The 27732-nt window shown below is 39.7% G+C and overlaps 1 protein-coding gene across 1 annotated transcript; it reads left to right on the top strand.

Moving 5' to 3' along the window:
* Positions 1–286: 286 nt before the first annotated feature.
* On the top strand, positions 287–26596 carry camk1a (calcium/calmodulin-dependent protein kinase Ia). Its single transcript, XM_072452434.1, has 12 exons — positions 287–571; positions 1771–1892; positions 14635–14766; positions 17586–17660; positions 18996–19134; positions 19210–19336; positions 20633–20708; positions 21358–21470; positions 21545–21623; positions 21842–21929; positions 22022–22196; positions 24726–26596. The coding sequence occupies exons 2-12, from the start codon at positions 1804–1806 to the stop codon at positions 24827–24829; spliced, it is 1197 nt and encodes a 398-aa protein (XP_072308535.1). The 5' UTR covers positions 287–571; positions 1771–1803; the 3' UTR covers positions 24830–26596.
* The last annotated feature ends 1136 nt before the right edge of the window (positions 26597–27732 follow it).

Here is a 27732-nt window from a genome sequence, read left to right as displayed (position 1 = left end):
TATTTGTTTTCAAGATTATGTCCTCAGTTCAGTTTGATCCACTTTAATCATGTCATGTTGAACAACAGAGTCAGGGCCTCTGTGATTTATAGATAGATTTAAACCTTGGCGCTCTGAGACGCTGTGGCAATTAAGTAACGTTGTGTGTTTTTTCCCCAAAATAACATTGGGCCTTTCCTGTGTTTCTAATGACCCAACGCCGCGCTGCCTCTTCCTGGAAACTACCTTCACTAACGACGTGATGTGCGTTGTGCGCGATCATCAGGCACGTCTTGCGCTGGAGCGTCACCAGGAGCAGATGGACCCAGAGCTGCTGAGGAGGTCGCAGCGGCAGCAGAGGCGGCGCTCAGGTCAGGTCAGGCGGAGTGAACGCGAGTCACACTTTTCAGAGAGAAAGAGGGTGATTTGGTGCTGCACTCCGTCCGCCGCACATGTCAGTATTTTTTTTGCTTGACGTCAGGAGAAGTCTGAACGCGGATTCTGGTCCCTCCCTGCGCACACGCCCCAGCCGCGCATCGCTCCACCGAGAGGGAAGACATCGCAGCCTCACCGCAGCCTCATCGCCATTTAGGTAGGTCACTTTCTCATCTCAAGTGCGTGCCATCTATATGGGTGAAATTGCGTGCTGCTGGGGGGGGGGGGGGGGTCTGGCGTGCCATATCTGCTGGATTCTCTCAGAGGGGTTGGTTTTGCTGGAGATGCCATGCCCTTTCGGCTCTGCAGTATCATCCCTTCCGCGCAGCGCGTCTCCTCGTTTATCAATCTGCATGCATTGTGTGTCCAAAAACTGCTGATCCAGAAATGCACGCGCCCTCATTTGCGCGCTGTCAAGTTTGAAGGGTGCGTTCCTCGCGTGCGTGCGTTGTGCGGCTTCACGTGCACCCACAGAGACATCTCCATTATGGCCCGCAGACCCCGCACAGCGCTGTAGTGTGTGTACCCATTCGTTTAAAGCTTCACAGTTAAATATAGCATGGTCCCCGGGCTGGTGGTGTCTCATGCCTCTGTTGGTTTTGCCTCTGCCTGGCGTGTTCTTTTTCCGCTGTCTAACACACAGTATATGCCCCACAACAGATATTTCCGTTTCTTTTATGAGCATGACCCGGTCCCTTGTCAAACAAAGTGTCTCTTTATGTTTGCTTTTGAGGCTTTCCTGTCACGAGCTCCCAATGCGCTGCAAACCCAAGTCAACATGCACCACTCGTGTTAAAGCTCTGTATATGCAGCAGGGCCATATATGTTCCTTAGGGAGAGCGCACAACCACCTACTCACATCTACTTTATCCTGTGTCGTCAGTGTCAGGCCTGCTCAATATTAGAAAAGATATGTGGTCGAAAGTGTATCCTGCATCGCCGTGGAAATGTACATTGTTATTGTAGGTTGAGCTGTGGAGAAAAAGAGATTTAACTGAGAAAAATCAAACAGAAAACTCAAAACTGACTGATCAGATCTTCATCTCAACATGGACAGAAAGAAATGCAACAAGAACTGAATCAGTATTAAAACATTAGTCTACATATTTGAGGGCTAAACTGCTAATCATTTCCGAAATAGGACTTTGGTTATATTCTGCAGCCATATATTGACATTGAATTTAAACGATTTGCCGGCGAGTAGACCTTACAGTTTACCAGAGCCCGCTGTGCTCTATATATCACGATGTTATGATGCATCACTGATAGCAGAATCAATATCCTTTTACTTTACGGATGCATTTGAGCGCTTGGAGAGTCGTAGCCTGTACTCACAGCTCCTCTCTTGCCCCACAGCTGTAGTCTGGCGAGTCCTATCAGCGTTGTAGTATGCCTCTCGGTGATGAGGACGGAAATGGGTGGAAAAAGAAGACTTCGGACATCAAAGACAACTATGATTTCAAAGAAGTGCTCGGAACGTAAGTAAAACTCAGCCACGAAGCCCCTATTTGTAATGCGACTGGCTTTCCATTATGTTTGAGTGCTTTAGTGTTGAGTGATATTGAACTGGAGGTAGAGAACATTTGGCTTCATCGCTGCACAAATACAGGACACAGAGTGAATGGATATGTTTTACACTAAGCATTTGAAACTCACGTATGTTTCCATCATATCAAAACTCAAAGAAACAGAAGCTGATGTCCTAATCTAGTATGTGAGCAGAGGAAGGAGGAGAGCGGGGACATTATGTACAGTTCTCTACATAACATAAGTCAATTACAACAGCTAATATAGTTTTAAACATACATTGGCGTCGATTTTCTATCCAATTTGCTGCATCCGTCATAGATCCATTCCTGCTTTGTATTTAACGCTGTCGATTTACTTGGATTCAGTGTTGTTTTTTGTATAGTACGGTGTTAAAAAATCATTCTTCACACAAACTAACAATATCCTGATATTTAAACTAGTACCAAAACTACACACGTCTAAAGAAACTGATATTATTTTGTGTTGAGCATTACATTTTATTGTCTAAAAATAGTGTTTTTTCTTGCCCTTCCGGTATCAAAATCATATCAAGAAGCCCTTTCCTTAGTATCGAAATCTGGTTTGGAATTTACACCTTGAAATTTACACATTACAAGAAACCATTACGTGAGCTGAGTTGAATGATGGCCCCTTACAGAGACAAAAGGCCAGACATAAGAAGCACAGCCTTTATAGACACATTTTATTTCCAGTATTACTCTTGTCCCGTCGTGGTCTGGAGGAAGTGTCTCGGGATTCAGCACCACTGCCCGGCCGGAGTAAATGCTGATTCATGTGTTTTACTTTTCAAATTGACTCTCCCTGTCGCTACCGTCCTGCCTCGGAAACTTTAAAAATGATCACAAAGGCCTCTTAAAGTTAATTGTAATGTAATAGCCAGGAAGCTGTTGGAATCCAGCCCAAACCTTTGTTCTGTCACGTTGGAGGTCGGCCCATAAATGAAAGTAACAGTAGATTACAGATACGTTCTACTCCCTGCAGCACTCTCAGATTTAAACTGTGGCAGACACTGTATCGATAAAACAATACATGATTGCTGGATTGTAGCGCACTGGGACGTTGGAAATAGTCTCCAGGTTTCACAGATATTACAGCTGGTTGTTTCATATGGTCAGTATCAGAAAGCCGTGGTTGAAAGAGCAAGAACAGCACCGACAGTAATCACACGCAACAAACTGTGAATCAATGTATTCACTCCAAGAGCCGAACAAAATGTGCAGCAGAAGCGTGCTGTCTGGCTGTTTGTTTGCACCTTCATTTTCCACAACTCCAAACAAGGGACGTCCCACGAGTTTGCTTGATTAAATACCAAGGTGCTCTTAAAGACGCACTGTAAAGTAAATACATTCGAGGCGAAGCAATAACACCTCACTCAGACAAAAATGGTGGACTTTCCCCTCAGAAAAGTGGCGTAGTGCAAAGGCATGGGATGGAACTTTGCGTCACGATTATAATGGCCAAAATAATAGCGATTGATGTTAATATCACGACAATTGAAATAGCTGACGGTTCAAAAATGTTCATAGACGTGCACGTTGTTATATATAAGTGAAAACAACGACAATGAAAGAACATCATGGAAACGTAGAATATATCTGCACATTTTGGTGGTATAAGGGTGATTATCTTGGCTATCAAACCAATTATACAAAACGTACCTTAAATGATTATTGTCTTACCTTAATATTATTGTCTCGTCCCTAATACAGCACCTTTAAATAATATCTTCCAAGATGCGTTTAAAGATAACCATTCGCCCTCAGATAACGGTCAAATCGATTGTAAAAGCAAACCTAGCATAACGAGCCATAATCGCCGCCCTCATCCTAACGAGTGTTGCTCTGGGGGGGGCTGAGTCCAGATGGTCCCGGGTTTAGCCGCCTCCAAACCGAGTACGAGTGACCTCAGCACATGTCCCCCCGTGCTGACACCAGAGCGCCATACGGAGGGCGCTTGTTTCTGTTATCCAGACACACCTGCTTCCCCTGAGAGAGAGAGAGAACAGTTCATGTATTAATGACTGTGCATCTTCTGTCACCTTCTAACGAAAAACTAAAAAAAGCAGCTATAGCTGATGATACTGTCTGACTGCCGGGGCCCGCGGTGAGTCCCTCAGTGAGTCTCTCAGTGAGTCCCTCAGTGAGTCCCCTGTGAGTCCCCTGTGAGTCCCCTGTGAGTCCCCTGTGAATGTATGCACTCAACTGAACTGACTCTTATTTTCTTTTTCCTAATTTTCTTTGTTTTGTTGGTCAGTAACTTCAAAGGCGTTTTATCCAAATGCATTTTTATCCCATTTAGACATAAAGATCTGCCCCTAAAATAGCATTTACACAAATAAACATTACAATTTTGTATATAACAAGATGTTGATGAATCGTATCAAAGGATTTGTCAATATCTAAGACTGATTTATTGAAGTTTAAAATCAAAAATATTTTCTTCAAAAGTAAAAGAAATGTTACGCCAATTTCCAGCACTCAAATACTAAATCAGATATCCAAAATCCCCTCTGTACGTTTTTCTGTATCTAATATCTCAACAAATTTAGTCAAGAAATGTGAACCTGTCTGTCTTTTTTTCTACACATACTCTTCAAACTGATCTCTAAATGTAAGACTTTTTAACCTGCATCGTCTCGCCTTGAGCAGATGTAAATACTGAAAAAAAATTACATTATACATATTGGAACGCTGGACCTTTCCTGAAAAGTTTTAGAATTGTCTTGACCCATATCAGAACTAGTAAAGACTACAACGTTATTATGACCTTCTGTATGAAAAGAGGTTCTTTCATTATTATTGTGGTGGTACAAATAAATAAATCAAGTTACAGTGAAGGTTTGAACTAGCAAGATTTTACGTTTTTGTGTATAGTTTCAAACACTGTATTGTTCTAGTAGTAAATGTTTTACCATTATAGAATAACACATTTAAAATAATCCATATGTTTTTTTCCTGTGACGAGTGAAGGTGTTACTCTCATACTCAAAACTGGGACTAAAACAGGACAAAACCTGGCACTACACCAGGCCTAAACCAGGACTCGAACAGGAAAAAACCTCGTCTACATCAGAACTATACAGGGCTTAAAAACAGGACTTCGGGAAATAAACCTTAAAAGTGATCTCTGCCTAAATATAGATGCTTTTTTCCGTTGTATCGCCCCATTGTAATTTTACTTGTGACGTTCAGAATTTATATCCAAAGTGCGTTGCCAGTAAAAACAACAGAAAGTGATGGCGCTGCCTGGATTTAAAGCATTCCTTCGCCAACGTGGCAGAGGGCAGATCTAATGTGTTGACTGAAAGCTCCTTACGCTCAGAGAGGAGATTACCGAGCCGCTTTATCCAGGACTTCACTGAGACAAGTTAATTGATTTATGTTGAAGTATTATATTCAGATCCTGTTAATCCTCACAGTTCTACCGTCACTTTCCAGAACAAGCCGTCCAGAACGCGTGGTTATAAACTTGATTTACTGTATTGTGTCAGTGAGCTTTTGTTATTTGCTCTTTAATGCAACAAAGGCAAAAGAAAGTTGTTCATTCTTGTGATTTAAACACAATATTCGGTCTTGTAGTTGTTTCCAGATTGTTATATATTTCATGCAGAGTCACAAAGTGGATTAATCTAAAGTGGGAAAGCTTTCAGGTCCCTTGTGTGTGTGCTGTATGTATTTGCTGTGCTGGTGAAATCAATGCGATGATGGATGCTTTAGGCCTCTGTTCTGCTGATTGATGGTGTGGTGCAGAACAGCAGAACCGCAGGACTGCAAAAGGCTTTCTCTGCATATCTTTATACATTTTAAAAGTATTCATGCCATATATTTGGTAGGGATGTAACGATACGCAAATCTCACGGTACGACATCGTCACAATATTCATTTTACAGTGTGATGTTTACTGTAGAGAGTCAGAAGAGAATTGTAGATACGCTTCTTTTCACTTTTCAAATGCCTTGTAAAGCATTTTGTGTGAATCGTTACTGTCACAAAGACTCGTTATCTATGTTATCTTCTATTTTTACTTTAACTAGCTAACGTTACATCTTAATTAAACAGTAGCGTCATGTCATTTTGCACAAATATATGTTGCTGTGGACGACAGACAGTAAAGCCCTCGATGTGCACTTTTTTAACACGGAAAAACATTTTCCCGAGTTCCTGAGGACCACATGAACCCATCGCTTCGTGTTGTCTGCACTGAAATCATGCAAAGGATCATGACAACCCATGATATTATTGTGAGACATTTGGCGATACAATATCACATCCCAAACATCCTTAGGGAGATCTGCCTTATAAAGGTAATATAGTGAAATATTTGAATAAGTATTACAGTTCGATGTTCTCCAATCAGGTTTCGCCACCTTTTAAGCATGAACACTGAGAAAAGACTGAACGGAAATACAAGAATCACATGCTTTTTTTCAGAACGTGGAGGTCTAAACTTGTGGACAGTGTCGGCCAGTTTAGTTTTTTCATAGAATGGCGTGATATTTAGTTGTTGGCAGATCTCTATTTCTCCCTGCACCTTTAAAATGCAATATACTGCGCAGCTCAACTTGTTTTTCTCAAATGGAGACGACAGATGCATTTGGTCTGACTTTCTAAAGTGACTCACACAATCTACTCATTTCACTTTTAACAGATCGGTTTATGAGTTGCCGCAAAGGTTTTCACAGAGCTGAAATCATTGGTCAATTGAAATCACATCTCAAAGCATTCCGGTTCAAATCGACCTTTAACCTCACTCAATAACAGTTCAATAATGTCAATGTGTCTGTGTCTTTATGTGTGTATTAATCACATTGTGGAGACTGAAATATTGTACACTGGAATCATGGGGACCCGCCTTTCATTTTGGGATAAAAATAATCTCCTCATGACGTAAATCCTTTGTTATCAGATCAACAACATGGTTTAAAGTTCAATTATGGGAAGAAATAGGTTACGGATTGGAAAGTTGTTTGTTAAGTTATGGACCGGTCTTGAGCCGTGACGTCATGATAAATCAGAGGCAGCAACAATCAGTTCAATCTATAAAACAAAATAGCAAATCTACGCGTAAAGTACTTTTTTATCAGGCTGTTTACGTGCCAGAATGTAATCAATTAAATAGTGTGAATGAAAGCAAATGATGGATTTCACTGCTGATCATTGTGAACTCGTGATGTTTCTTTTCACAATAATCGAAACATTCAAATTTGACATTGTGACATCCTTAGTCTCGAGTCTAAATGTGAAATAAGTGTGTGCGTTTGTGTCTTAAAGTGTCTGTTTTGTATGTTCTGAGTTGATTATTATGTGACTATTATGTTTATTCTAGGATGAGCAAAGTAGAGGTGGACATTGCATTGGGCAGTGTAGGACTATTGCTATTGTAAGACTGTATATGTAATAACAGTAGAAGAGGCAGTAATAAAAAATAACAATAACAACAATCATTGAACTAAATGGAACATAATGTGATTCAAATTAAGAAACTGGGACTAACCTCAGAATATCAGATTTTTGCCAATCTCAGTTACATGTGTGTGAAATCAGAACCTGCTTTAAACACATTTACTATTTGTTTATTCTTTAGCAGATTTTTAGGATTTACTGGCCAAATGCTTATTTATAAATGTTGACTGCACAATCGTTTTTTTCATTTTATCTACACATATATTACACAAGTTATACTATTTACAAAACCAAATACAATTTTGAGGCAAGAAAAAAGTATATTTTTCCATCCGTTTGTATTAGAGAAGCAACTTAACTGACCATTTCTACCCTTGACATTTAGAATTAACTTTTGTTATTGACTTTGAACCATTAACAGTTAGATCTGGTCTCAATTAATTGTTGAAAATATAAATTATCTACTTAAATTTACCTGCCTTTTGGAATTTTGAACAGTCTGATGACACAGCATTTGAAAGCGTCAATAGCATCAACGACTGTATCTATTAATTAAGTCATCATTATTCTCAAATAAAGCCTTAGAAACCTAATTTAAAACCCCAAACCTTTACTACTATCACTTCATTATTATAATAGAGTATTATTTGGAAGTAAAAGTGTTTTATTACAATATTTAATCTTTTTTTTTCCATTGTGTTGATAACAAAATAAATAGCTAAATAATGACTGACTAATAGAGCTCGAGTCCACTTTGAGCATTCAGAAACGCTCTCGTCGTCGGGTTCAAGCGCATCTCGTCTGAATCAGAAGCAGTTTCCTCTTTCCAAACCCGGGAGAGCCCCCCCCCCCGCGCGCCGTCTCTGAGGACACGCCGCGACTGCTTGGTTAATTACAATCTCAGTGTCTCGCAGCAACAGTCGAAAGTGTGCTCCGTGCCTCCCCCAGCGCCGCCTCAGCCCTCCCCGCTCACCAACTCACCCCCGTCTGCTTGTCACTCACAAACATTATGCGAAACGATGCAGGTGAATTCACTGGATGGTATTTATAAGCTTTGTAAAAGGGTTGTAAAGATGTAGCTTTAAAAAGTTATTGCTTTGTCTTGAATAAGGGACGTCAAGATTATGAAATACATCGATGATTGTGATTATTCAGGTCACGAAATAATAGTAAAAACTTATTTAAGAAGCAAAAAGTGCACCTATATGTGAATTTTTTTTAACAATATAGAATTTACTTTTACATTCGAAAGTTTGATTTCATGAAGTTGGTCACAGAATGAAAGAAAATTAAGGATTTCTCTTTTGCTTTGTCAATTATCATGAATAATCGCTATATCATGTTTCTTCTTACAATAATCATAACACTGTGATTCTCAGGGCTGTAGTCAACATTCTTAAACATCTATGATTTGACCATGTATCTGGACTCAAACTGCACTGACAAGAACACAGGTTACTCTCCCAAATCTCAAGGTTACTCATGATTTCTAGTTCTGCTGTCTGTGAATTAAAATCCTTTAAAATCCCCCCAAAATAATTTGTAATGAAATGTTATTTGACCAAGACACCATCAACCGATAAATTGACTGAACGATTAATGGTCTACATTATTAAGTCGATATTGTGACATCCCTACTTGGAATGTTCCACTTTAAATCGTAACCTTTTTACCATGGAGACAAGCAGGTAACTCCACCTGACCAAGTAACAGGTCAGAAGAGTCTGCCCACAGTAACAATGTGTGTTATTCAAGCTCCCTCTTGACAATAAAACCACTAAAATGCAAGATAAATCAGTTTAATACCAAACTGTGGACGACAAGTGCGTGGGGAAAGTTACATAATGCAACTTCAAGCAATAATAGGACACCAGCTCATTCAAATAAAGCGAGAATACTATAAGATATACATTGAGAATCTAATATGGGATTGGATTTGAAGTTACATCACTTTATTCAAACACGACTGCCGCTCCCGTTATAGTTCCAGTGACGGCCTGTGAGCGAGGATCAGATCTCACAACATGTAACAGAATCTTCAGTGGCCCTGATCCAGGCCAGATACCGTATCTTTGTTGTGAGATTTGTGGGAAGTGTTCGTATTGAGCTGCTGCTATAAATGGCTTTTGTGGTGAGGCCATACACAAAAACTGTTTCGAGTATTGAGAACGATGTGGGATCTGTTTGTTTCACGATGCTTGTCTAAATCTAAGAGAACAGAGAACGTGCATTGACTAATCCTCCAATTTATTTTGTGTTTTCATCAATAGTGCATTTAGAAACCTAAATGAAGCTGCTTTTTTCAGAGGTCAGTGCCAGAGACAGTTTAGACCCTTTTTGTCCACACAGAAACATTGGGCTTTTGCTATATAGTTCTAATCTACAACACCCGTGGATCCTTGTGTTATATTTTGGACATTTCATTCATTTTCTTAATGGATTTTTTGGGCCTGTTGGCTTTATTTGACAGGACAGTGCAGCATGGATTGGAGATGACTGGGTAAGGACATTGCTGCAAACTGTCAAGATACTTTGGATATTTAAAATTGCAATATTGATCTAAATGACCGAATTAAAAAGCCCACTGATATTTACAGGGAGCAATGAAGGCAAAAATTATAATCACGATTATTTGGCTCAAACCTGAAATCAAGATTATTTCTATGTAATCAGTGAAAGTATATTTAATGTATTTTTGCTCCAGGTTTTAGAGGCAGAATGTGTGCACTTAAAACTCTGAATAGAAGCTAATTCATTCCATTTTTGATGATGACAATTTTGTAAATGAATAAAGTATTAATTGAAATCATGATTATACATCAGATTAATTGCACAGCCTTAAATCGTATCTGTATTCCTGTTTGACGCACATAAAGCCTGTTTTCTAATACAGGAGAATAAGTTACATGAATATCCCATGACGACGTGAATATCCCTCATTTCTTTAGATCATTAGCTGTTTTGTACTGGAATGTTTTTCCTGATGGCTCTGAGGCGCTCTATTGATTTTATTTAGAAAAGGATCACCACATGTGCATGACTGACATCGTCAGATTTATTCTTTGGGCTACTCCACTCTCTGCTCTTTTTCTGTTTGTTTGTACTAATATAATAATACATTAAAAAGTTAATAATGTTGCCCTCACTTGGGACTATTCCCTTTTTACACAAGAAGAATAGTGGCTTGGTGTGGCATTTTAAGTTAGATTAACTTTTGTGACCTTTTATTTTTATATAACATGTAATCATTAGCTTAAACATAGTTGGATTTGGATTGATAGATTTTTTTTTTAGTTTGCGCCACAGAAAATGTTACAGCATCATTTACATAATCACATGTCAGTTTTCACCTAACCCTCTCTATTGGGTCATTCATGTTGGCTTCAAAAATACATGTAGCCATTTTATAACAAAAAAAAACATTCATGTGTACAATGTGCTGCGGCGATGCCACTGAGGCTTCTCAGTTCTATTATTAAGCTGTTTTTGCAATGAACTAAATATAAAATAATGATCTACTAAAAACCCTGGGGGGGAAAGCATAACATACTTTTAACTGTTGTAAACACAATGGCCTCGCTTGCATTTTTGGTTCACTACTTGATTGTCTTTGGCTAAGTAGTGATTAACCAATGAGACTGGGTTTGTGATCTGCTCTGCACATCGATACTTACACTTGTGTTGAGTTTACCAGCTTCACAAGTCTCTTTCAGTGCTACTACAACATTAGCTGAACAGCATTAAACACAGCTGCTCTGGGGTTCACTGTTCTCTGCTTTGTATTCTGTCATGGTCGTGTGACCGCTGGAAAGAACAGAATAAGTGACACTGCCAATCTGTGCCAGCGGCATCAACGACCACCACCAACCATTCACTCACTTTCATTCACTTTCACTCACTTTCATTCAACAGTATGCACTGGTCTGGGTTCTTCAGATTGGTAACACCTTCATTTGCAGACATTTGTCATTTATTAAACACCTTTTTCCATCCAAATGAAGTAAAAATAGCTTATCTCTGTGATGCGTGCTACAAAGTGCTCAGCTGTCTCACTGAATGAATTGACTGGCCTGAAATATTATGTAATGTGATGTAATATGTTCTAACTAGCTGCAGCCTGTACCGGTTGCCGTTTGTTGGCACGTTGCTGCTGCTGCTTCACTGAGCCAAGGACTAAATGAATCAGTACAGGCCAATCCCGCTCAGTTTAACTCGACCTGACCCCTCTGAAGTGGCTGTAAATGCCGCAGACTTAAGCATATTAAAATGCTTTTACGGGTCGATGACAATGGAGCCCTGATATGATTTTCTTGGTGGAATATTTTAAGCTCCAGTTAAAAATGAAACTGGAGAAGAAGATGGGGAATTATCACTCCCAACTATTGCATCTGTGTATCCTGACATGAATAAATCCCGATAGTCTAAAATTATAACGTAGAATTTGCTGTTTAGGTGGCAGATGTTTTACCCGGTCCACATCAAACAAAAACTGGCACAAAGTTGTGGAGCCAATCTCACACAAATAATGATAAGATTCAATATTTGTGTGTGGAAAAAAGTTTAGATATTTCTTCCAAAAGCAGCAAATAGTGAACTGAAATGCTTTTGCGGTGTCCGGAGTGTGTGCAATTAATATTCACATTCATATTTGGGCTTGTGAAGGGATTTAGAACATCTTTTTTCAGACGGCGAAGTGAACCTTGGCTGGACCACCCACAGTGCAGCCAATCAGAGCGCAGCTTTCCGCTCTTATTTTCAGGGTGACGAGTCATAGAATACTTTTATTAGATTTTTGTCACAAAGTACTTCTGTCACAAGGCACTCTTTGGGGGGAGTCACAAAATATCATCTCATTTACAAAAATACATGTACACCAGCTTTAAATTACAGGCATTTGTATTGCTAAAGGAAACCTTGGCCTGGTGCTGTCACCTGCTTGTCTCTATCGAGTTTGGTTTTATGCAGGAACATACAAAAGTGACTTTTAAGTAACTTTAAAAAAAATACTTTAAAGAATACTAGTGAAAACACTGATTTTGTTGAAGTGTTAAATGTAGTGATTTCAAACACATTTACAATGTTTCTAGCGAATATTTGTTTTGTTTGCTCAAAGCTGGGGTTTGAACTCAAAACCTTTGTGGGAGGTCACCAGGAACATGCTAAAAATAATCCCTCAAACCATAGAATCCTGCTCTCAAATGAACTGAAGAATGAAGTAAAAGTATCAAATAAAGAACATTACTTTAACGTTTGTACTTTAATTTCAACCACTGGTCTTTTTAGTTTACCAGAAAGCACCTAAAAAGAGAAAGTAGAGAATGTAGGTCAACTTGCCAAGACGTTTATGGTGACATCCAAAATGTTCACGCTGACTCTGTGACTTTGCAGTGGCTCGACTCGATGGACCCCTGACCTCAGTAAAGACCCTTGGGACGTGATCACGAGCCCATTCTCTTTTTCACTTCAGTGGTATCGGTTTGAAGTGGATTGATTTAACGCTGGAAGACTGTTCCCTTTTACGTGTTTGCCGCAGTCGGCTCTGGCATGACGGCGCTGTTTCAGTCCCACATAGGCAGATCTGTGTATGTCGAGGCCTCCTCCTGTGTCTCCTCCCACGCTCCTGTGCGGCCACTGTGTAAACCTGCAGCTATTCTCTCTCCTCTCATCACCACCAGACCGTAATCCATAATGCAGACTCCCACTCCAAACTGCCACACTGCATTTATTCTATCCATTATTGAGGGCATCCAAAATAGACTCTTCTGCCTCTCATACTTGACTATCTGTGTGACGTGGCTGTTGCTTTTTCACGGTAAAACCCCACCAACTAAGAAAAAAACCTGCTCCGCGAAGTCGCCGTTTTTAACTATTCATCTGAGCGGTGTTCACACGGCGATGCACAGGCGCTCGCACACAGCCAAACCACAGAGAGCTCGCTGCACGGATGGATGCAGAGATGTGGTCGAGTGGGTTGTGGTGAGGCACGTGTCAGAGAGGGACACACATTTGAATGAGGCTCAGTCATTGAAAATATTGGTTGTATTTGGGAAGGTTTGTACAGTCCGTCTGAAGGGTTGTTGCATTAAAAAATGTCAAGGATGTGTCATAGATTTGATTTGGGTTTGGATTCATTTGCATACTAAACAAACAAGAGCGTGTGTGGAATTGAATCCATCTTCATTCAAGTTTGATATCATCGGAGGAAAGTGGAGGGTTGTCACTAAGTCAATGCAAAGATACTAATTGATACTGAAACCGGTGTTGAAACTAGATGCTTCTTTAGTACTGTCAATACTAAAAAACAATCTCATCAATAGGTCTTTTCCTGAATAGTTTTAGTTGGGCGTGTCCTAAATTAAACAGTAAAACCACATGGTAACATTACAGGTGCGGTATACCTGATTTGTTGTGTCTTAAAGCGTGAAAAATATTCCCCGCAATGAGTTTATAATAGCTTTTCATAACTCTTTGTGGCGAGTTTTTTCATCATGGTGAAACTAACAAACATTAGCGTGCTAACGACGCACTTCCTACTTTGCAGATAATCAAATGCTCTATTATTTATTAGTTTCTGAGAGATAGATGCTTTTACAAGTAATGGGGAAAAACTAATTTAACTTTATTACATGCAAAGAATCTATATCACAATTATATTCTATTGTCCAACAAAAAAACTTAGAAAGTACGGTAGCTAAATCTGGTATGGATCATCTTTTCTTTTGTAAAATTAAGGAATAAACTAACTAACTGTTCCATGATCAAACTATAATATGTGTTATTCACTTCAAATGTCAGTAGTGTCATGATTCTAAGATTCCAAGCTCAATTTCGATTTTAACTCAATATTTATTTATTTATTTATTATGTATCGATGCTCAGGGTGATTGACCAAGAACATCTATTGTCGACTTCGATAGAGAAAAGGTTTGATATGACAACAAGGATAATAAAAAACGAGGCATTAGAAAGTAGTTTTCAACACAATATAATAATAGTTTTGTAAATATTTCCATATGCTCCTGTGCTGGCTCGGATGTACATTTTAAAACATTCAGTTTTTATTTTTGTAAATTGTTTCCTTGTATGGATTTCTCTGTATGGATTGGTTATCAGTCAGAACACTAAGACATGTATGGAATATCAGTATCAGCTCAAAATAATTCATATTGGGCCATCTGTATACATATATCTCTATAATCTGTATTGTATTGTATGTACTTTTGACAACCCGCTCGTCACACCGCCTTGTTACACTATCTCGTTTCAGGGGAGCTTTTTCTGAAGTGGTGCTAGCCGAGGAGAAGCCCACCCAAAGACTCGTAGCCATTAAATGCATCCCTAAGAAGGCTTTAGAAGGCAAAGAGAACAACATTGAGAATGAGATTGCAGTGCTGCACAGGTAAGACGTGTCCAAGGTCCACAGGTGCACACATGAGCTGTCAATCAAAGCTGTTAGTAACACGCACTTTATGGCACTGCAAACAATGATTGATGGTATATAGATGATTCTGCGCAACATACATACTGATGATGGCGGTTGGAGCAATAGACCAAAGCGTATCGATACAGAACATAAAGCACTATTGACCTATATAAGTGCTTGGAAAATCCAGATGAGTTTGAATCACTTCAATTCACACTATGCATCTGAAGTGCTTACATTTTGACTTGTTGCTTTCTTATTTCGAGCCAAATGATTTATCAATTGGGTGAGAAAATTGCCCGAGTTGCAAATTGATTTTCTATTTTGCTTTACTTTTGCTTAAATAGGAGATTACGACACACACGTTGCACATTTAATGAAAGTAAAGGTTTTACTACGTTAAATATGTACATAAATGTTTACCCCCACCGTATTTGTTTCACTGTGTCTTAAGTTTTATAACATCATTCATCACAATACATCATTACTTTTGTGAAGCTCGAATGCTTATTTTGAGGTTGGAAAACCAAGAGACACGCAAACTAACCAACATTTCAACGTTTGTAACCTGATTTTTATTCGAAGCACTTAAAATAGTCACCATTGAACCATTGAAAAACTAGAATGGTGTTTTACTCTATCCTCCATACGCCTCCATTCTGTAATTTTGAAGTGATGACATAGCATTTGAACGGGTCACATAAGCAATTAAATGTAACCTATTCCAAAACTTCTCAAATCCAGATTGATACTCTGAATTCAAGCTGTTTTAAGCGAGGCTGGACATCACAGTTTTACAGTGCGCGAGCCAATCACGACGCGCCCGGGCAGATCATGAGCGGGGTCAGTCGGAAGGGGTGACTAAATGCACGGTGTCAGTTGAAACAGTGGGATTGTGCACCGGAAATGTCAGGCGTAAAGGAAGATGGACCTATTTTTAGTGGCCCTGTCGCCACGGCAACAGCACACAGAAGCTGGCGAAGGAGAAGTGGAGTTCCCCGCAGCAGTGAACTGGAGAGAGGAAAGATGCTGATGAGGGGGAGAGGGGGGGGATGGAGAGAGGGAGAGTGGGCAAGAAGAAGAATGAAGAGGGGGAGACTGCAGTGAAGGAAGATGCTCCAGTACAGAAGGAGAGAGGGAAAGAAGGGAGGGACAGCGGGAGTGAGAGATGGAAAGGGGCAAGAAGGAAGGGAGAGAAGGCAAGAAGGAGAAGGGAATGATTTAGAGAGAGAGAGAGAGAGAGAGAGAGAGAGAGAGAGAGAGAGAGAGAGAGAGAGAGAGAGAGAGAGAGAGAGAAAGAGAGGGAAAGGGGACAAGAAGAATGGGAAGGAGATGGAGAGAGAGTGAGGGAAGGTAGTGATTGAGGAAGAGGAGGCAACAAGGGAGAGAGGGAGAGAGAGGTAGAGAAGGGTGGAACAGCGAGACATATGAAAAGGAGGCAAGAAGGAAGGAAAGGATGTGAGGAGAGGCAAGATGCTAGTAGAGAAAAAGAGAGGGAGAAAAGGAAAGGGTTAAAGAAGGGAGGGAAAGTGGATGGATAGATGGACGTAGAGGGAGAGAAGGAAAGGAGCAAGACGAGGAATGAAGAGGTGGAGACTGGAGAGAGGAAAGATGCTTGAGTGGAGAAGGAGATAGGATTGAGAAGGGGGCGATGGACAGACAGGGAAGGAAGGTAGGGACGAAGAGAAGGGGCAAGAAGAGAGGAATGAGGGAATGATGGAGGGAGAGAGGGACAACATGCACGAAGGGAAGGATGGAGAGAGAGAAGGGAAAGGGGAAGCGGAGGGTGTTGCCCAAAAATAAATCAATACCCAGATAACCAATACTTAAAGTGCTAAATCCTCATATCCGCTACATTTTATTTTAATTGTTGTCCAGTATGAAGTTCAGTGTTTATTACACGGTCGTTAACATTTATGCTAATTTCACAGCTAATCGCTTCGTCAATAGCTAGCGACGATACTGTATTCTAATGAGTAGCTAGTTTTGATACTAGATTTAGTATTGATTATTTGTGTCAGGCAACATATGTATGACGCGGCCTATTATGTGTTCACTTTGCTCTTTATGAAGTTGATCTGTGAAATATTAAGTCACATTGTTTGGACAAAGATGCGCGGAGGGAAATACGAACACCATCAAATCCAAAACCACCAAATGATACGTCAAAGCGGCTGTTAGCACGTTAGCGGCTCATCTGTCACACGTTACAGTGACAGAAGACTCATATGCTCGCACCAGAGACGAGAGCCAAAGACGGATGCTCCACTGTGGGTCGGCAAATGTAGAACAGTGACTTCCGCAGAAATCTGGGTCACGCATTGTCACCGCAAATGGAGTGAGCCCAATTAAATGTCCAAAAGTGAGTAAAAGTGAGTAATGAAAGGCGAAATCTACATGAAAAGGTGTTACCAGGATGCAATCTTTTGTCCAAAAGAGGGCCGATAATGACACAAGCTGAACACCTGAATGGACCTACTGTATATATGACAATAATCATATAATATTTTTGGCAGTACGTCGGAAATGTTCTAAGACGTGCCTCCAAACGTCTTTGTTCATTCCTTACGCACACAAATAACTTTAAATATCACTTTATGCCCTTGTTTAATGTTTATTTTATTCAACCTTTTGCAGCTTTATGATCAACTCACTTTTTCAATAACTCTTCCTGTTTCCGTAGCAATCATCAAATCCCCTCCATCTCTTTTCCTCTCATTTCTAAATGTCCCCTTTGAATACATTTATTTTCTTTAACGAACAATTTACAATCATTTTCGTATTTTTATGCCTAGAATCCAGCATCCTAACATTGTGTCACTGGAGGACATCTTTGAAAGTACATCGCATCTATATCTTGTCATGCAGCTGTAAGTAAATACATTCTTATTTATTTGATCTGTTATTTATCTGTCAAGGAGCATCAGCAAGTCTTAGTCTTAGTAAGTTGGGTCAGTTAGTTAATTCATTAGTTTGTTAAAGGTTGGAAAGGAAGTTCACATTGCAGATAAAATGTGACACAAACCAGTTTTCATCCTACAGAATCCTACGACTCTGAAGTGTCTATTGTGGTGAAGCGAACAGGGCAAATACAGACTACTATAATGAGGAAGCACCATTTGTCAATACAAGCGTAAAGTTATCTATATCTAAGTCTTAAAGTTGATAGTTTATCTTTATCCCACTTCAATTCAGTTTAAAATGTAACTTCATTCGCTCTTTCTTGCTTTGCCGTTGTTGTCTCGCAGCGTTTGAAGGTTTCATCTGTTTAATTCTCGTCTTTTCCAGTTCTAGGAAGTGTTACACCCGTAGCATTTCCGCGCTGTAGAAGTGACCTGCGTGTTTACTTTGCAGATTCAAATCAAAATTTAGTACCACATGAAAAGCCGTCTGGGTTACGGTTGAAAAAAATCAGATCTAGGTCACATTTGGGCCATCTTAATATTACAGGGTTTCTCACATCTCCGTTATTTCCATTCTCTCAATAACAATATTCAGACATCAATGCATCATGAATGTGCTCAAATGTGCCTGTAAATGTCTTGGGATTGTACAAAACATGATTGGACCATAAAATTAACCACTAAAGTACAATTGTATCCTTTTTTTGTTCTTTTTTTCTATTCTTTTGCTATCGTTTTTAATAGTTAATTAAATAATAATTGTAGACTATACACAATATATTTTAATTTTGCATCACTCCAGAGCAGTAATTGCAATATTACCGGTAAACTTTTTTATAAATACCGTATTTCCCGGACTATAAGTTGTACCGAGTATAAGTCGCACCAGCCAAAAAATGCATAATAGAGAAAAGAAAAACACATATAAGTTTCACTGGAGTATGAAATGAGGTTGCAAGTGTGAAAATAACAAATAACATCACATATAAGTCAAGTATATCTTATAAGTATAAATATAAGTATAAGTCGCACCCTGGGCCAAAACTATGTAAAAAGGTACGACTTATATTCCTGAAAATATGGTATATATCTCCCACTTCTAATCACATTGTCTTGGTCGTTGTTGATGCGCATGATTTAAAACTTAATTGTCCCTAAAAGCGGGTGTTAAGCGGTTACTGATCCCATTACCAGTTACTTTACAGATAATTGCAAATAGGAACAATTGACCAAGAGCGTTGGAAATCCAATGGGCGATCAATAGTGCGTTGTTGTGGCAGTAACAGTGATTGTGTGTGACAGCGTGTCTGGGGGCGAGCTTTTTGACCGCATCGTGGAGAAGGGCTTTTACACAGAGAGAGATGCCAGCCAGCTCATCCAGCAAATCCTGGATGCTGTCAAATACCTCCACGATATGGGGATTGTCCACCGAGACCTGAAGGTAATGTGGTTTGGCCAACTCCAATCCCATTAGTGTGTAAGAATATCCTTCCTCAGCAGCCTCTTCTGCCCACAGCCAGAGAACCTGCTGTACTACAGTATGGACGAGGACTCCAAGATCATGATCAGTGATTTTGGCCTGTCAAAGATTGAAGGGTCGGGCAGCGTCATGTCCACGGCCTGTGGGACCCCGGGTTACGTGGGTAAGTGTGGAAGAGTACTGAAAAGTCATGGCATTGTGGACTATTGACCGCAATGATATGTTTGATGTGTTGTCGTGGAGGAAAAGCTGGGGGATAGGACCAGGTCTGACACGATAACACATTCTGAAGTGCTACAGATAATGTCACGATAATATGAATAATGCTACGTAATACTACTGACACTAAAACTACAAAACAATACTTTGCTTAATGTACAGTATGATTAAAAACAAATAATTAGTTGAATACTTCCAATATGTTATCTCTCCTTTTCCTCTGTATCTACCTGCGTTGCAACAATGGAATTTTCCCATGTGTGGACAATAAAGGATTATCTTATCTTATCTGAATACAGTACCTTTATAGTTAGGCTAATGAGTTGTAAAGTTTCTAATTTGAACTCTTCTCAGCTCAAATCTTATTGGACTGCAACGAAACAATTAAAAAAATGTCCTGTTGTTGTTGCTATATATATTGAAGTTGATATATAGTATAAATTGTGACACTAACGACCGCAACTAACATTTAGGAATGGGACAATAAACAAAAGTATAGGTAGTTGTGATGAAAATTGGAAGACAATAATAATTCATGGTTCATTTTGTATAATCGTGATCATCACAGGCAGATTGTGCATGATGTTTTCTATTAGACTGTTACTGTTGTCACTTGTAAAAATCACAATTCTACAATAGTTAATTAAACACAGCAATTTTGATAAAGGACTAAATATTGTAAAATATAAATTGCAATTATTTTATTATGTATTTATGCCTCTATAATCACAAAACTGTAGTACCATCCTATGCCCACATGTCTTGCCACTTGATAAATCCAGCCATTTTTTCTTCAATTAATTGATAAGTTGCGAGATATTTTTACTAAATTAGACACATAAAACTGAAATTATGCCGCTTGACAACACTGTAATAAAATAAGAGTACATTTATTCAATCATGTCTGCTATAAAAATGCACTTAAAGAAGTAAAGCTTGTATTCATCACTGTCCATGTAATTCTCTTTTTCGTGTACTGAATAATGTGTATATTGTAAATTCATGTAATACACTTAGACTTTTTATAATACTACAATTCCCCAATGGGTTCAACATTCATTTGTGTCACTCAGCTCAAGTCTCTCTGTTTTGCTGGAGCTGAGCTTTAGCCAATCCTCTCGCACACACTGTGATAAGAGGCTCTTGTATCCACTATGAGAGCACTCTACTGTTGAAGTGACCTGTATATCACCTTACATTGAACAAAGGTTAATATTACTTCAAACCGTTTGTGTTCCAGCTCCCGAAGTCCTTGCCCAGAAGCCGTACAGTAAAGCAGTGGACTGTTGGTCCATTGGAGTCATTTCTTATATTCTGTGAGTAACAGACTTGCCACCATCATGTAATAATCTATATTTAACCTCCTTTTCCATGGGATCGGAGTCTGTTTTTGGGTGTTTCCACTAATCAGTTGTAGCAGACCCCTTTGTTCTGGACCTGAAGTAGGAAAAGCACACACCACACACACACACACACAGCATGGACACACAACGCGAGATAATAGATGTAGAATTTTCCATCTAGTCTTAACAGGGACACCTCCAGCCAGGCCTGGGTCTACAGGGGTGCAAATGGGGGAATAGCAACCTCATTTAAAAGTGTTTGCACCCTCATTTCACACTGCGTTAAATAGGGACTCTTAATGGAAGAGTGTCATCTTTGAAACTCAGATGCACCCTCAGTCAGCCTGACGTTTCCGTGTGGTCAGCTCTATCTGTGATGGTCATTCTACTGTTACAGAACGTGTCCTTCTCTAACATTATCAGCGTCCTTAGTTCAACTCGTCTCACAGACATTCTTAGCTACTATTTAAACAGACATCAGACATCCAGAGTCTCCTCACAACTCTAGGACAACACTTCATTTCCCCAAACAGCAGAGATTTGTGCCCTTGTCTCTGAGCAAACGAGATTGAAGAAGATATTGAAGAGCAAATGAATGGATGTCTCTTATTTTGTCTTACAGGCTATGTGGATATCCTCCTTTTTATGATGAAAATGACGCAAAGTTATTTGAGCAGATTTTAAAAGCGGAGTATGAATTCGACTCTCCATACTGGGATGACATCTCCGATTCTGGTACGGCCTTGTTTATCAAATGTACGTTTAAGAGTGGCACGTGTTTGCAGACCTAAGTTTATGTGACTTTTCAGCCAAAGACTTCATCTGCCACATGATGGAGAAGGATCCGATGAAGAGATACACTTGTGAGCAGGCTCTACAGCATCCATGGTACTGCATTTGATTATGCTCTATAACTGAGGATATACTTAGCAATTGTAATATATTGTATACATATTTCTGATTATTTAACACATTTTCAGCCCTGTAACAACACAAAACACACAACCTCCTCTGGCTGCAAGTGCCATCATCCCAGCAATAGAATATGATGGTACCAAGTTATAGCGTTTAATAGAAATATAAAGAGATTGTTGTTGATTTGACAGGATTTGTGGAGACACAGCCCTGGACAAGAACATCCACGAATCCGTTAGCGCTCAGATCAAAAAGAACTTTGCCAAAAGTAAATGGAAGGTGAGTGTGACTCTGCTAAATGAGGATAGACTGCGCGTTTTGTCCACTCTGCTCTTTTGCCCATTCTCCGTCTCATTTATTCTGGTTTACAGCAAGCGTTTAATGCCACAGCTGTTGTGCGCCATATGCGGAGGCTGCAGCTGGGCACGAGCGTGGAGGGGCCCAGTCAGATCACTCCCACCAGCCCCTGCCACGGACACCTGCTCCCCGAGGAGGAGGAAGAGGAGGAGGAGGAGGAAGAGCTGGGCAGCGGCGAGGAGGAGAGCTGTGAGTAGCACTGTCGTAGTAATTGCACGTACTTAATGTGTTTGGATAGAGTTAGAAATGAGCCATAACTTGTCATCTTTGTAGCCACGTCACCATTAATATTCATTTATGAGTGTTGTCAAAAGTATCGGAAATCTGACACTAATCGATACTAAAATTAGAAACCAGATAATCATTTGAGCATGAATCAATACTGGAAAAAAACACTACAACGAGACCAAATTCGACCTTTCTCTGACAGTTTTAGAATGATATTGCACTTTATTTGAACTAGTATCAAAGCACATGGCACAAAAGTACTATTATATATTGTCTAAAAAAAGAGCCGTTTTTAAATGATCATTGTGGTATTCTTTAGTATCAAGATTGAGTTTGAAATGTTAGTATTGTAACAACACAATATGTATAGAGCCTATTTAATTTTTTAATCACTATAGAAATGACCTTGACCTCTCAATCACACTGTCCATCATTCACACACATACGACAGTGAAGTGTCGCACATCATCAGAGGCCATGGTTTGATGATTCACTGCACAATTAAGTTTCTATTGTTATACCCAAATGTTTTGTTCAGGCAATTAAACATTCAGTACCACACACAGACAAATAAATGTACAACTGCTAGATTTCCCTTTACCACTGCGGGGACATCGGTAACACTTTAGAATAAGGCATGGATACAAGGCATTTATAAATGTTTAGTAATAAATAACTAATCAATTAACAAAATAAACCAATCGTTAACATTGACTAGCCCTAACTTTAACCCTCATCCTAATCCTTGTAGATTAAGTTGTAGATTCACCACCAAATCCACCCAAAACCCTCCCCTCAGCCACATCAAAACCTGCATCTCTACAATAAAATCATGGCTCACTCTCAACTTCCTCAAACTGAACAGTGACAAAACAGAGCTCCTCCTCATTGGCACCAAATCCACTCTCAATAAAACTGGTCCCTTTTCACTCAGCATCGACACCTCGACCATCACCCCCTCTACCCTGGTACGCAATCTCGGTGTCATCATGGACCCCACCCTCTCCTTCACTCCCCATGTCAGCCACATTGTCAAGACCTCATACTTCCACCTCCGCCGCATCGCCAAAATCCGACACTGCCTCACCCTCCCCGCTGCTGAATCCCTCATCCATGCCTTCATCTCCTCCCGCCTTGACTACTGCAACTCCCTCCTCACTGGCATCTCCTCCCATTCCCTCCACAGACTCCAAATGGTCCAAAACTCCGCTGCCCGCCTCCTCACCCACACCCGGTCCCGTGATCACATCACTCCCGTTCTCCGCTCTCTCCACTGGCTCCCCATCAAGCAGCGCATAAACTTTAAAATACTCCTCCTCACCTTCAAAGCTCTTCACCACCTTGCCCCCCCTACCTGTCTGACCTCCTCATCCCCCACCGCCCCTCCCGAGCTCTCCGATCCTCCTCCTCTCTCACCCTGACTGCACCAACATCCCGACTCAAAAGTTTTGGCGACAGAGCATTCTCCCGAACAGCACCCCGACTCTGGAACTCCCTCCCACAACCTGTCCGCCACTCTCCCTCACTCACAACATTCAAATCCCGCCTAAAAACATACCTCTTCACCCAAGCCTATGACCTCCTCTACCCCTAGCCTCCTCTACCCCATTGCCTACACTTCTACCCCCTGTTACATCCCCATCTTTTTCTCTCTACTTCTTCTGTCTTGTTAATTTTATCTGTATATTAATGTGTTCTGTACGTGTTGTCCCCCCTGTCTGTAAATACCCCCCCCCTTTTTTATTATGTTCAGCGTCTTTGGGTCACTGAAAAGCGCTATATAAATAAAAGTTATTATTATTATTATTATTATTAGTTATTGTTTATTTGTCAATGATGAATAAATATACCCTATTCTTAACTTTAAATTATGAACACCCGTTAGGTCTGAACAATCTTGAAAAAAAGTATTGTGATTGTGATTAGATTTACGATTGTGTTACAAAAAATACATTTTGATTCTGTTCAAAGTGCAACATTGAGCGTTAACGTTTGAGAGGAGACTGAAATGACGAAGATATGTTGATCTTTGCAGAGGACGTTTGATTATCTAAATAATCACAGCCTTTGAGCGTTCATAATCGCACTCAAAACTCAAATAAATTAAAATTGCGCTTCCGATTGCGATACATCGTGCAGCCCTAATACGCACAGAGGGTCGTGGAAAGTATCGAAAAACAGATACCAAAACAAATATCGAAACTAGATCACACAAACGGACTTTACCTGAACAGTTTAGGAATGACCTTGAGTTTTTTCAGGACTAAGAAAATATATTTTAGAAGAGTTGTATAAGAAAGTATTATTATTTTGCGTTGATATTGTTAAAAATCTATCAAAATCAGCATGGAGTCTTTTCCTTTGTATCAAAATTGAACACTAACTTACTCAGACTCTAACAAAATCAAAAAACAAAGCAACACCAAATGGACTAAATAAAATACTGCAAAAAAATAAAACTCAGACTGTTTTCCTCCTCTCCGTCCCCAGTGTCCCACTACGAGGACGGGCGCCGCGGGAGCACCGAGGGCAGCGTGGACCGGGACAGTCTCAGGAGCTGCACCTACTGCTGCAGGCCGGCCAGTCGGGTCTGAGCCCTGTCGTCGCGGTAACAGAGCCCGGAAACCCGCCCCGGGATCCCAGTCTGGCCAATTTGAAAACGGTGTGGTGGTGGTGGTCGTCATCAGGCCGTGTCCGTCAGCTTCAGGGGACGTGAAGCTCTTGAACGGGGCGTCGTCTGCATGTGTCTTCATATTAACCTCACGTAGCATGTAGCGGCCCTTTGTCGTGTCCGCTGTTTATAATAATACTCTTTTTTGCTTTAAAATGACAGAAAGTAGCTTCAAAACGACATTATACTACAGCCCTAAGACCAGATTTGTTTTTGGTTTTCCGCTTAAGTTCTCGATTATGACCAGACAGATACAGTAAATGTGCTTGCTTTAAAAAAATAAAAAATAAATAAAGAGTATTGTTGTGTTTTAAACCCTTTCTTGTAAATGTGAAGGTGACATATGTTGAAATCGTGACCCAAAATGTTGTGTTGTCTTGGCCCATGCTTGCCCACTACGGAGAAGCGATCTTGGGGCTCGTAGGCTGCGTTTTCTGGCTCAGACTGGGATCATGACGAGTGGTTTTGTCTCAAAGTGTCTGCATGCTCACGTTGGGAAAGACACGATAGAAAATCAAAAGAACTTATTTTGTTTTATGACTGTTTTGCTGTTCGAGGCTCAAACTGAGATCTTCAAAAAAAAAGAAAACAATCGAAAAGCTACTGAACACTGTCATATGAAAATTGTTGGTGAAGAAGCTTAAAAGTCATTCAGTCACAGTTGTGTTTAAACTACCCCCAGTCATGGCTCATGCCGCGCTCTGATTGGCCGGATCTCAGTTTGGGCGCTCCCCTGCTCTGTGCACCTCTAGTGGAAGACGTTTTGGCCTACTGTCTGCATGACCTGGTACATATTTTTACATAAATGATGATCAATTATAACTCACATGATTATTATTACTCTGTTGTATTGAGAAATTCTGTAATATTGTAATTTTGAACTATATAATGTGAAGTGAGTAACACCTGAAGTAACGTTGTTGACGAGTACAACACAGCACAGTGGACATTTGCTTTGGCCGCGGAGGTCAAGTCTATTGAAGTAACAGTTTGTGTACGTTTATTCACAGCCTGTGTTTTCTGCAGATGCAAATCTACTCAGAATATCCCCCAATGAGACTTTAGGAAGGATATGTTCTCCCTGCTTTCCCTATGGACCTTACCGTACTTAGAAAGAAGATGTTTTTAATGATGATTTTAATATTTTAATGATGCCATAAAAAATCTACTTGAACAAATATGCTGGCCACGCACCTGACTAATGCTGACAGAACTTTATCATATCATATAATAAAGCTCCACATTAAACACTAAAAGAACACCATATGAAACAATACAGATCCTGCTCCATTGTAGTTTAATCAAAGGGGATCTCTGACTGTAAAATATGCAAACAGTGTGTGAAGGGCTCGTGTTAACATTAAGGAGCCAGTGTTAAGACGTGGATCTGGCCCTCTCTGTCCAATGATAATGACCTTTTCTTTACTTTACCTGGGATTTGTTGCCACCCGGGTTTTCTAGAGCTTACTTTACCCATACCAAACACCCAAATGCATAAAGAAACACATGTATATTATATATATAAGTACATATTGTATATCCTTTTGTAAAGACTGTTTTGAGCTACAAATGTATGGATGCAATGCATCATGGGATATTGAACAAGGTGTAAAAAAAAAAAAGATGATTTGTACCCACAGAAAAAACAAATTATAAAACTGAAAATAAAACATCCTTGTCTATGCACTGCCAGTCCGCTCCTTGTCTCAGGTTCAGAATGAAAAAAACTGTGGATCCAGACTTTATATAGCATGTAAAATATGATCTCCTCACATAACTATTATTATATGAAGGGTCAACCCCTTAAACTCACCAAACATAAAACCACAAATTACTCAAAGCATGATGTTTTGATACTTTGTCTAAATATAAAGTGAGGACTTGACCATGTATTTATCAAAAAGATTGTCTCTATTGCCCTCTGCTGGATAAATATTGAATTACAAGAGCATTGTTCAATTCTGGATGCACAAACATTGTCTATTTCGCTCATTGAAATTAGGATTTAAGGTTATGCTGAATTTGCCTTATTTAACACCTTTTTCACCATTTAACAAATTGACCGGTTGGAAGGAATGAAACCTTTTAATAAAAAAAAAAAACGTATTGTATTTATTTGGGTGTGTTGTTATTATTACATAGTCTCTCCCAGATGTGTGCTGGATGCCATATCCCATGCATATTTGTCTTGGGTTGAGCTCAGGAGTTTATTATGACAAGAGGAAGGCAAATATTATTATAAATAATGGACTGGATTTTTTTGTTCCATTTGTCATGCCTTCTTCATACCTAGGGCCTATGTTTTATCTTATGTCTTAAACTGTACATCTGTTCTAAATTAATATAAAATTATTCTTCAACAGCTGACTACCAATTAACATATATATTTCCCTTTGCAACAGCTGCCTTAAATGTATGTTTGCATGAACATTCCACACTTTGCTATAATATTACTACCTGTCTGCAAAAAGTCATAAAGTATTTCAGTTTAAGGTAATTTATGTCGGTGTTAAATAAGCTGCCTTGTATACACATTAATCTAGCAGGCACTTTATTAAGTACACCTTTCTAATGATCTGTGTCGGGCCCACTTGAAACAGAGGCCTTTCCTTCTTTTCTCCAAGTGTCCATACAGCAGTTTCACCACAGGAATAACAATAGGAGTTTGTCAAGAAAACATTGTAAATAAAAAAAATCAAGTGGGAAGTGGAACATACTTTGATTTCAATGGAGAAATTGGTTTAACCACAGACTATCACCAAATAGGGAATATTAAACAAAAAGAAACCTACTCAGATACATGTGAATGACATCAGAGTCTCATCA

Source organism: Eucyclogobius newberryi, unplaced genomic scaffold (assembly GCF_026437365.1).
Source record: "Eucyclogobius newberryi isolate DKJ021-1_F unplaced genomic scaffold, fEucNew1.0.hap1 SCAF_19, whole genome shotgun sequence".
NCBI lineage: Eukaryota > Metazoa > Chordata > Actinopteri > Gobiiformes > Gobiidae > Eucyclogobius > Eucyclogobius newberryi.
The sequence above is the reverse complement of the archived record's forward strand: the minus strand, read 5'-3'. Positions and strand labels throughout refer to the sequence as shown.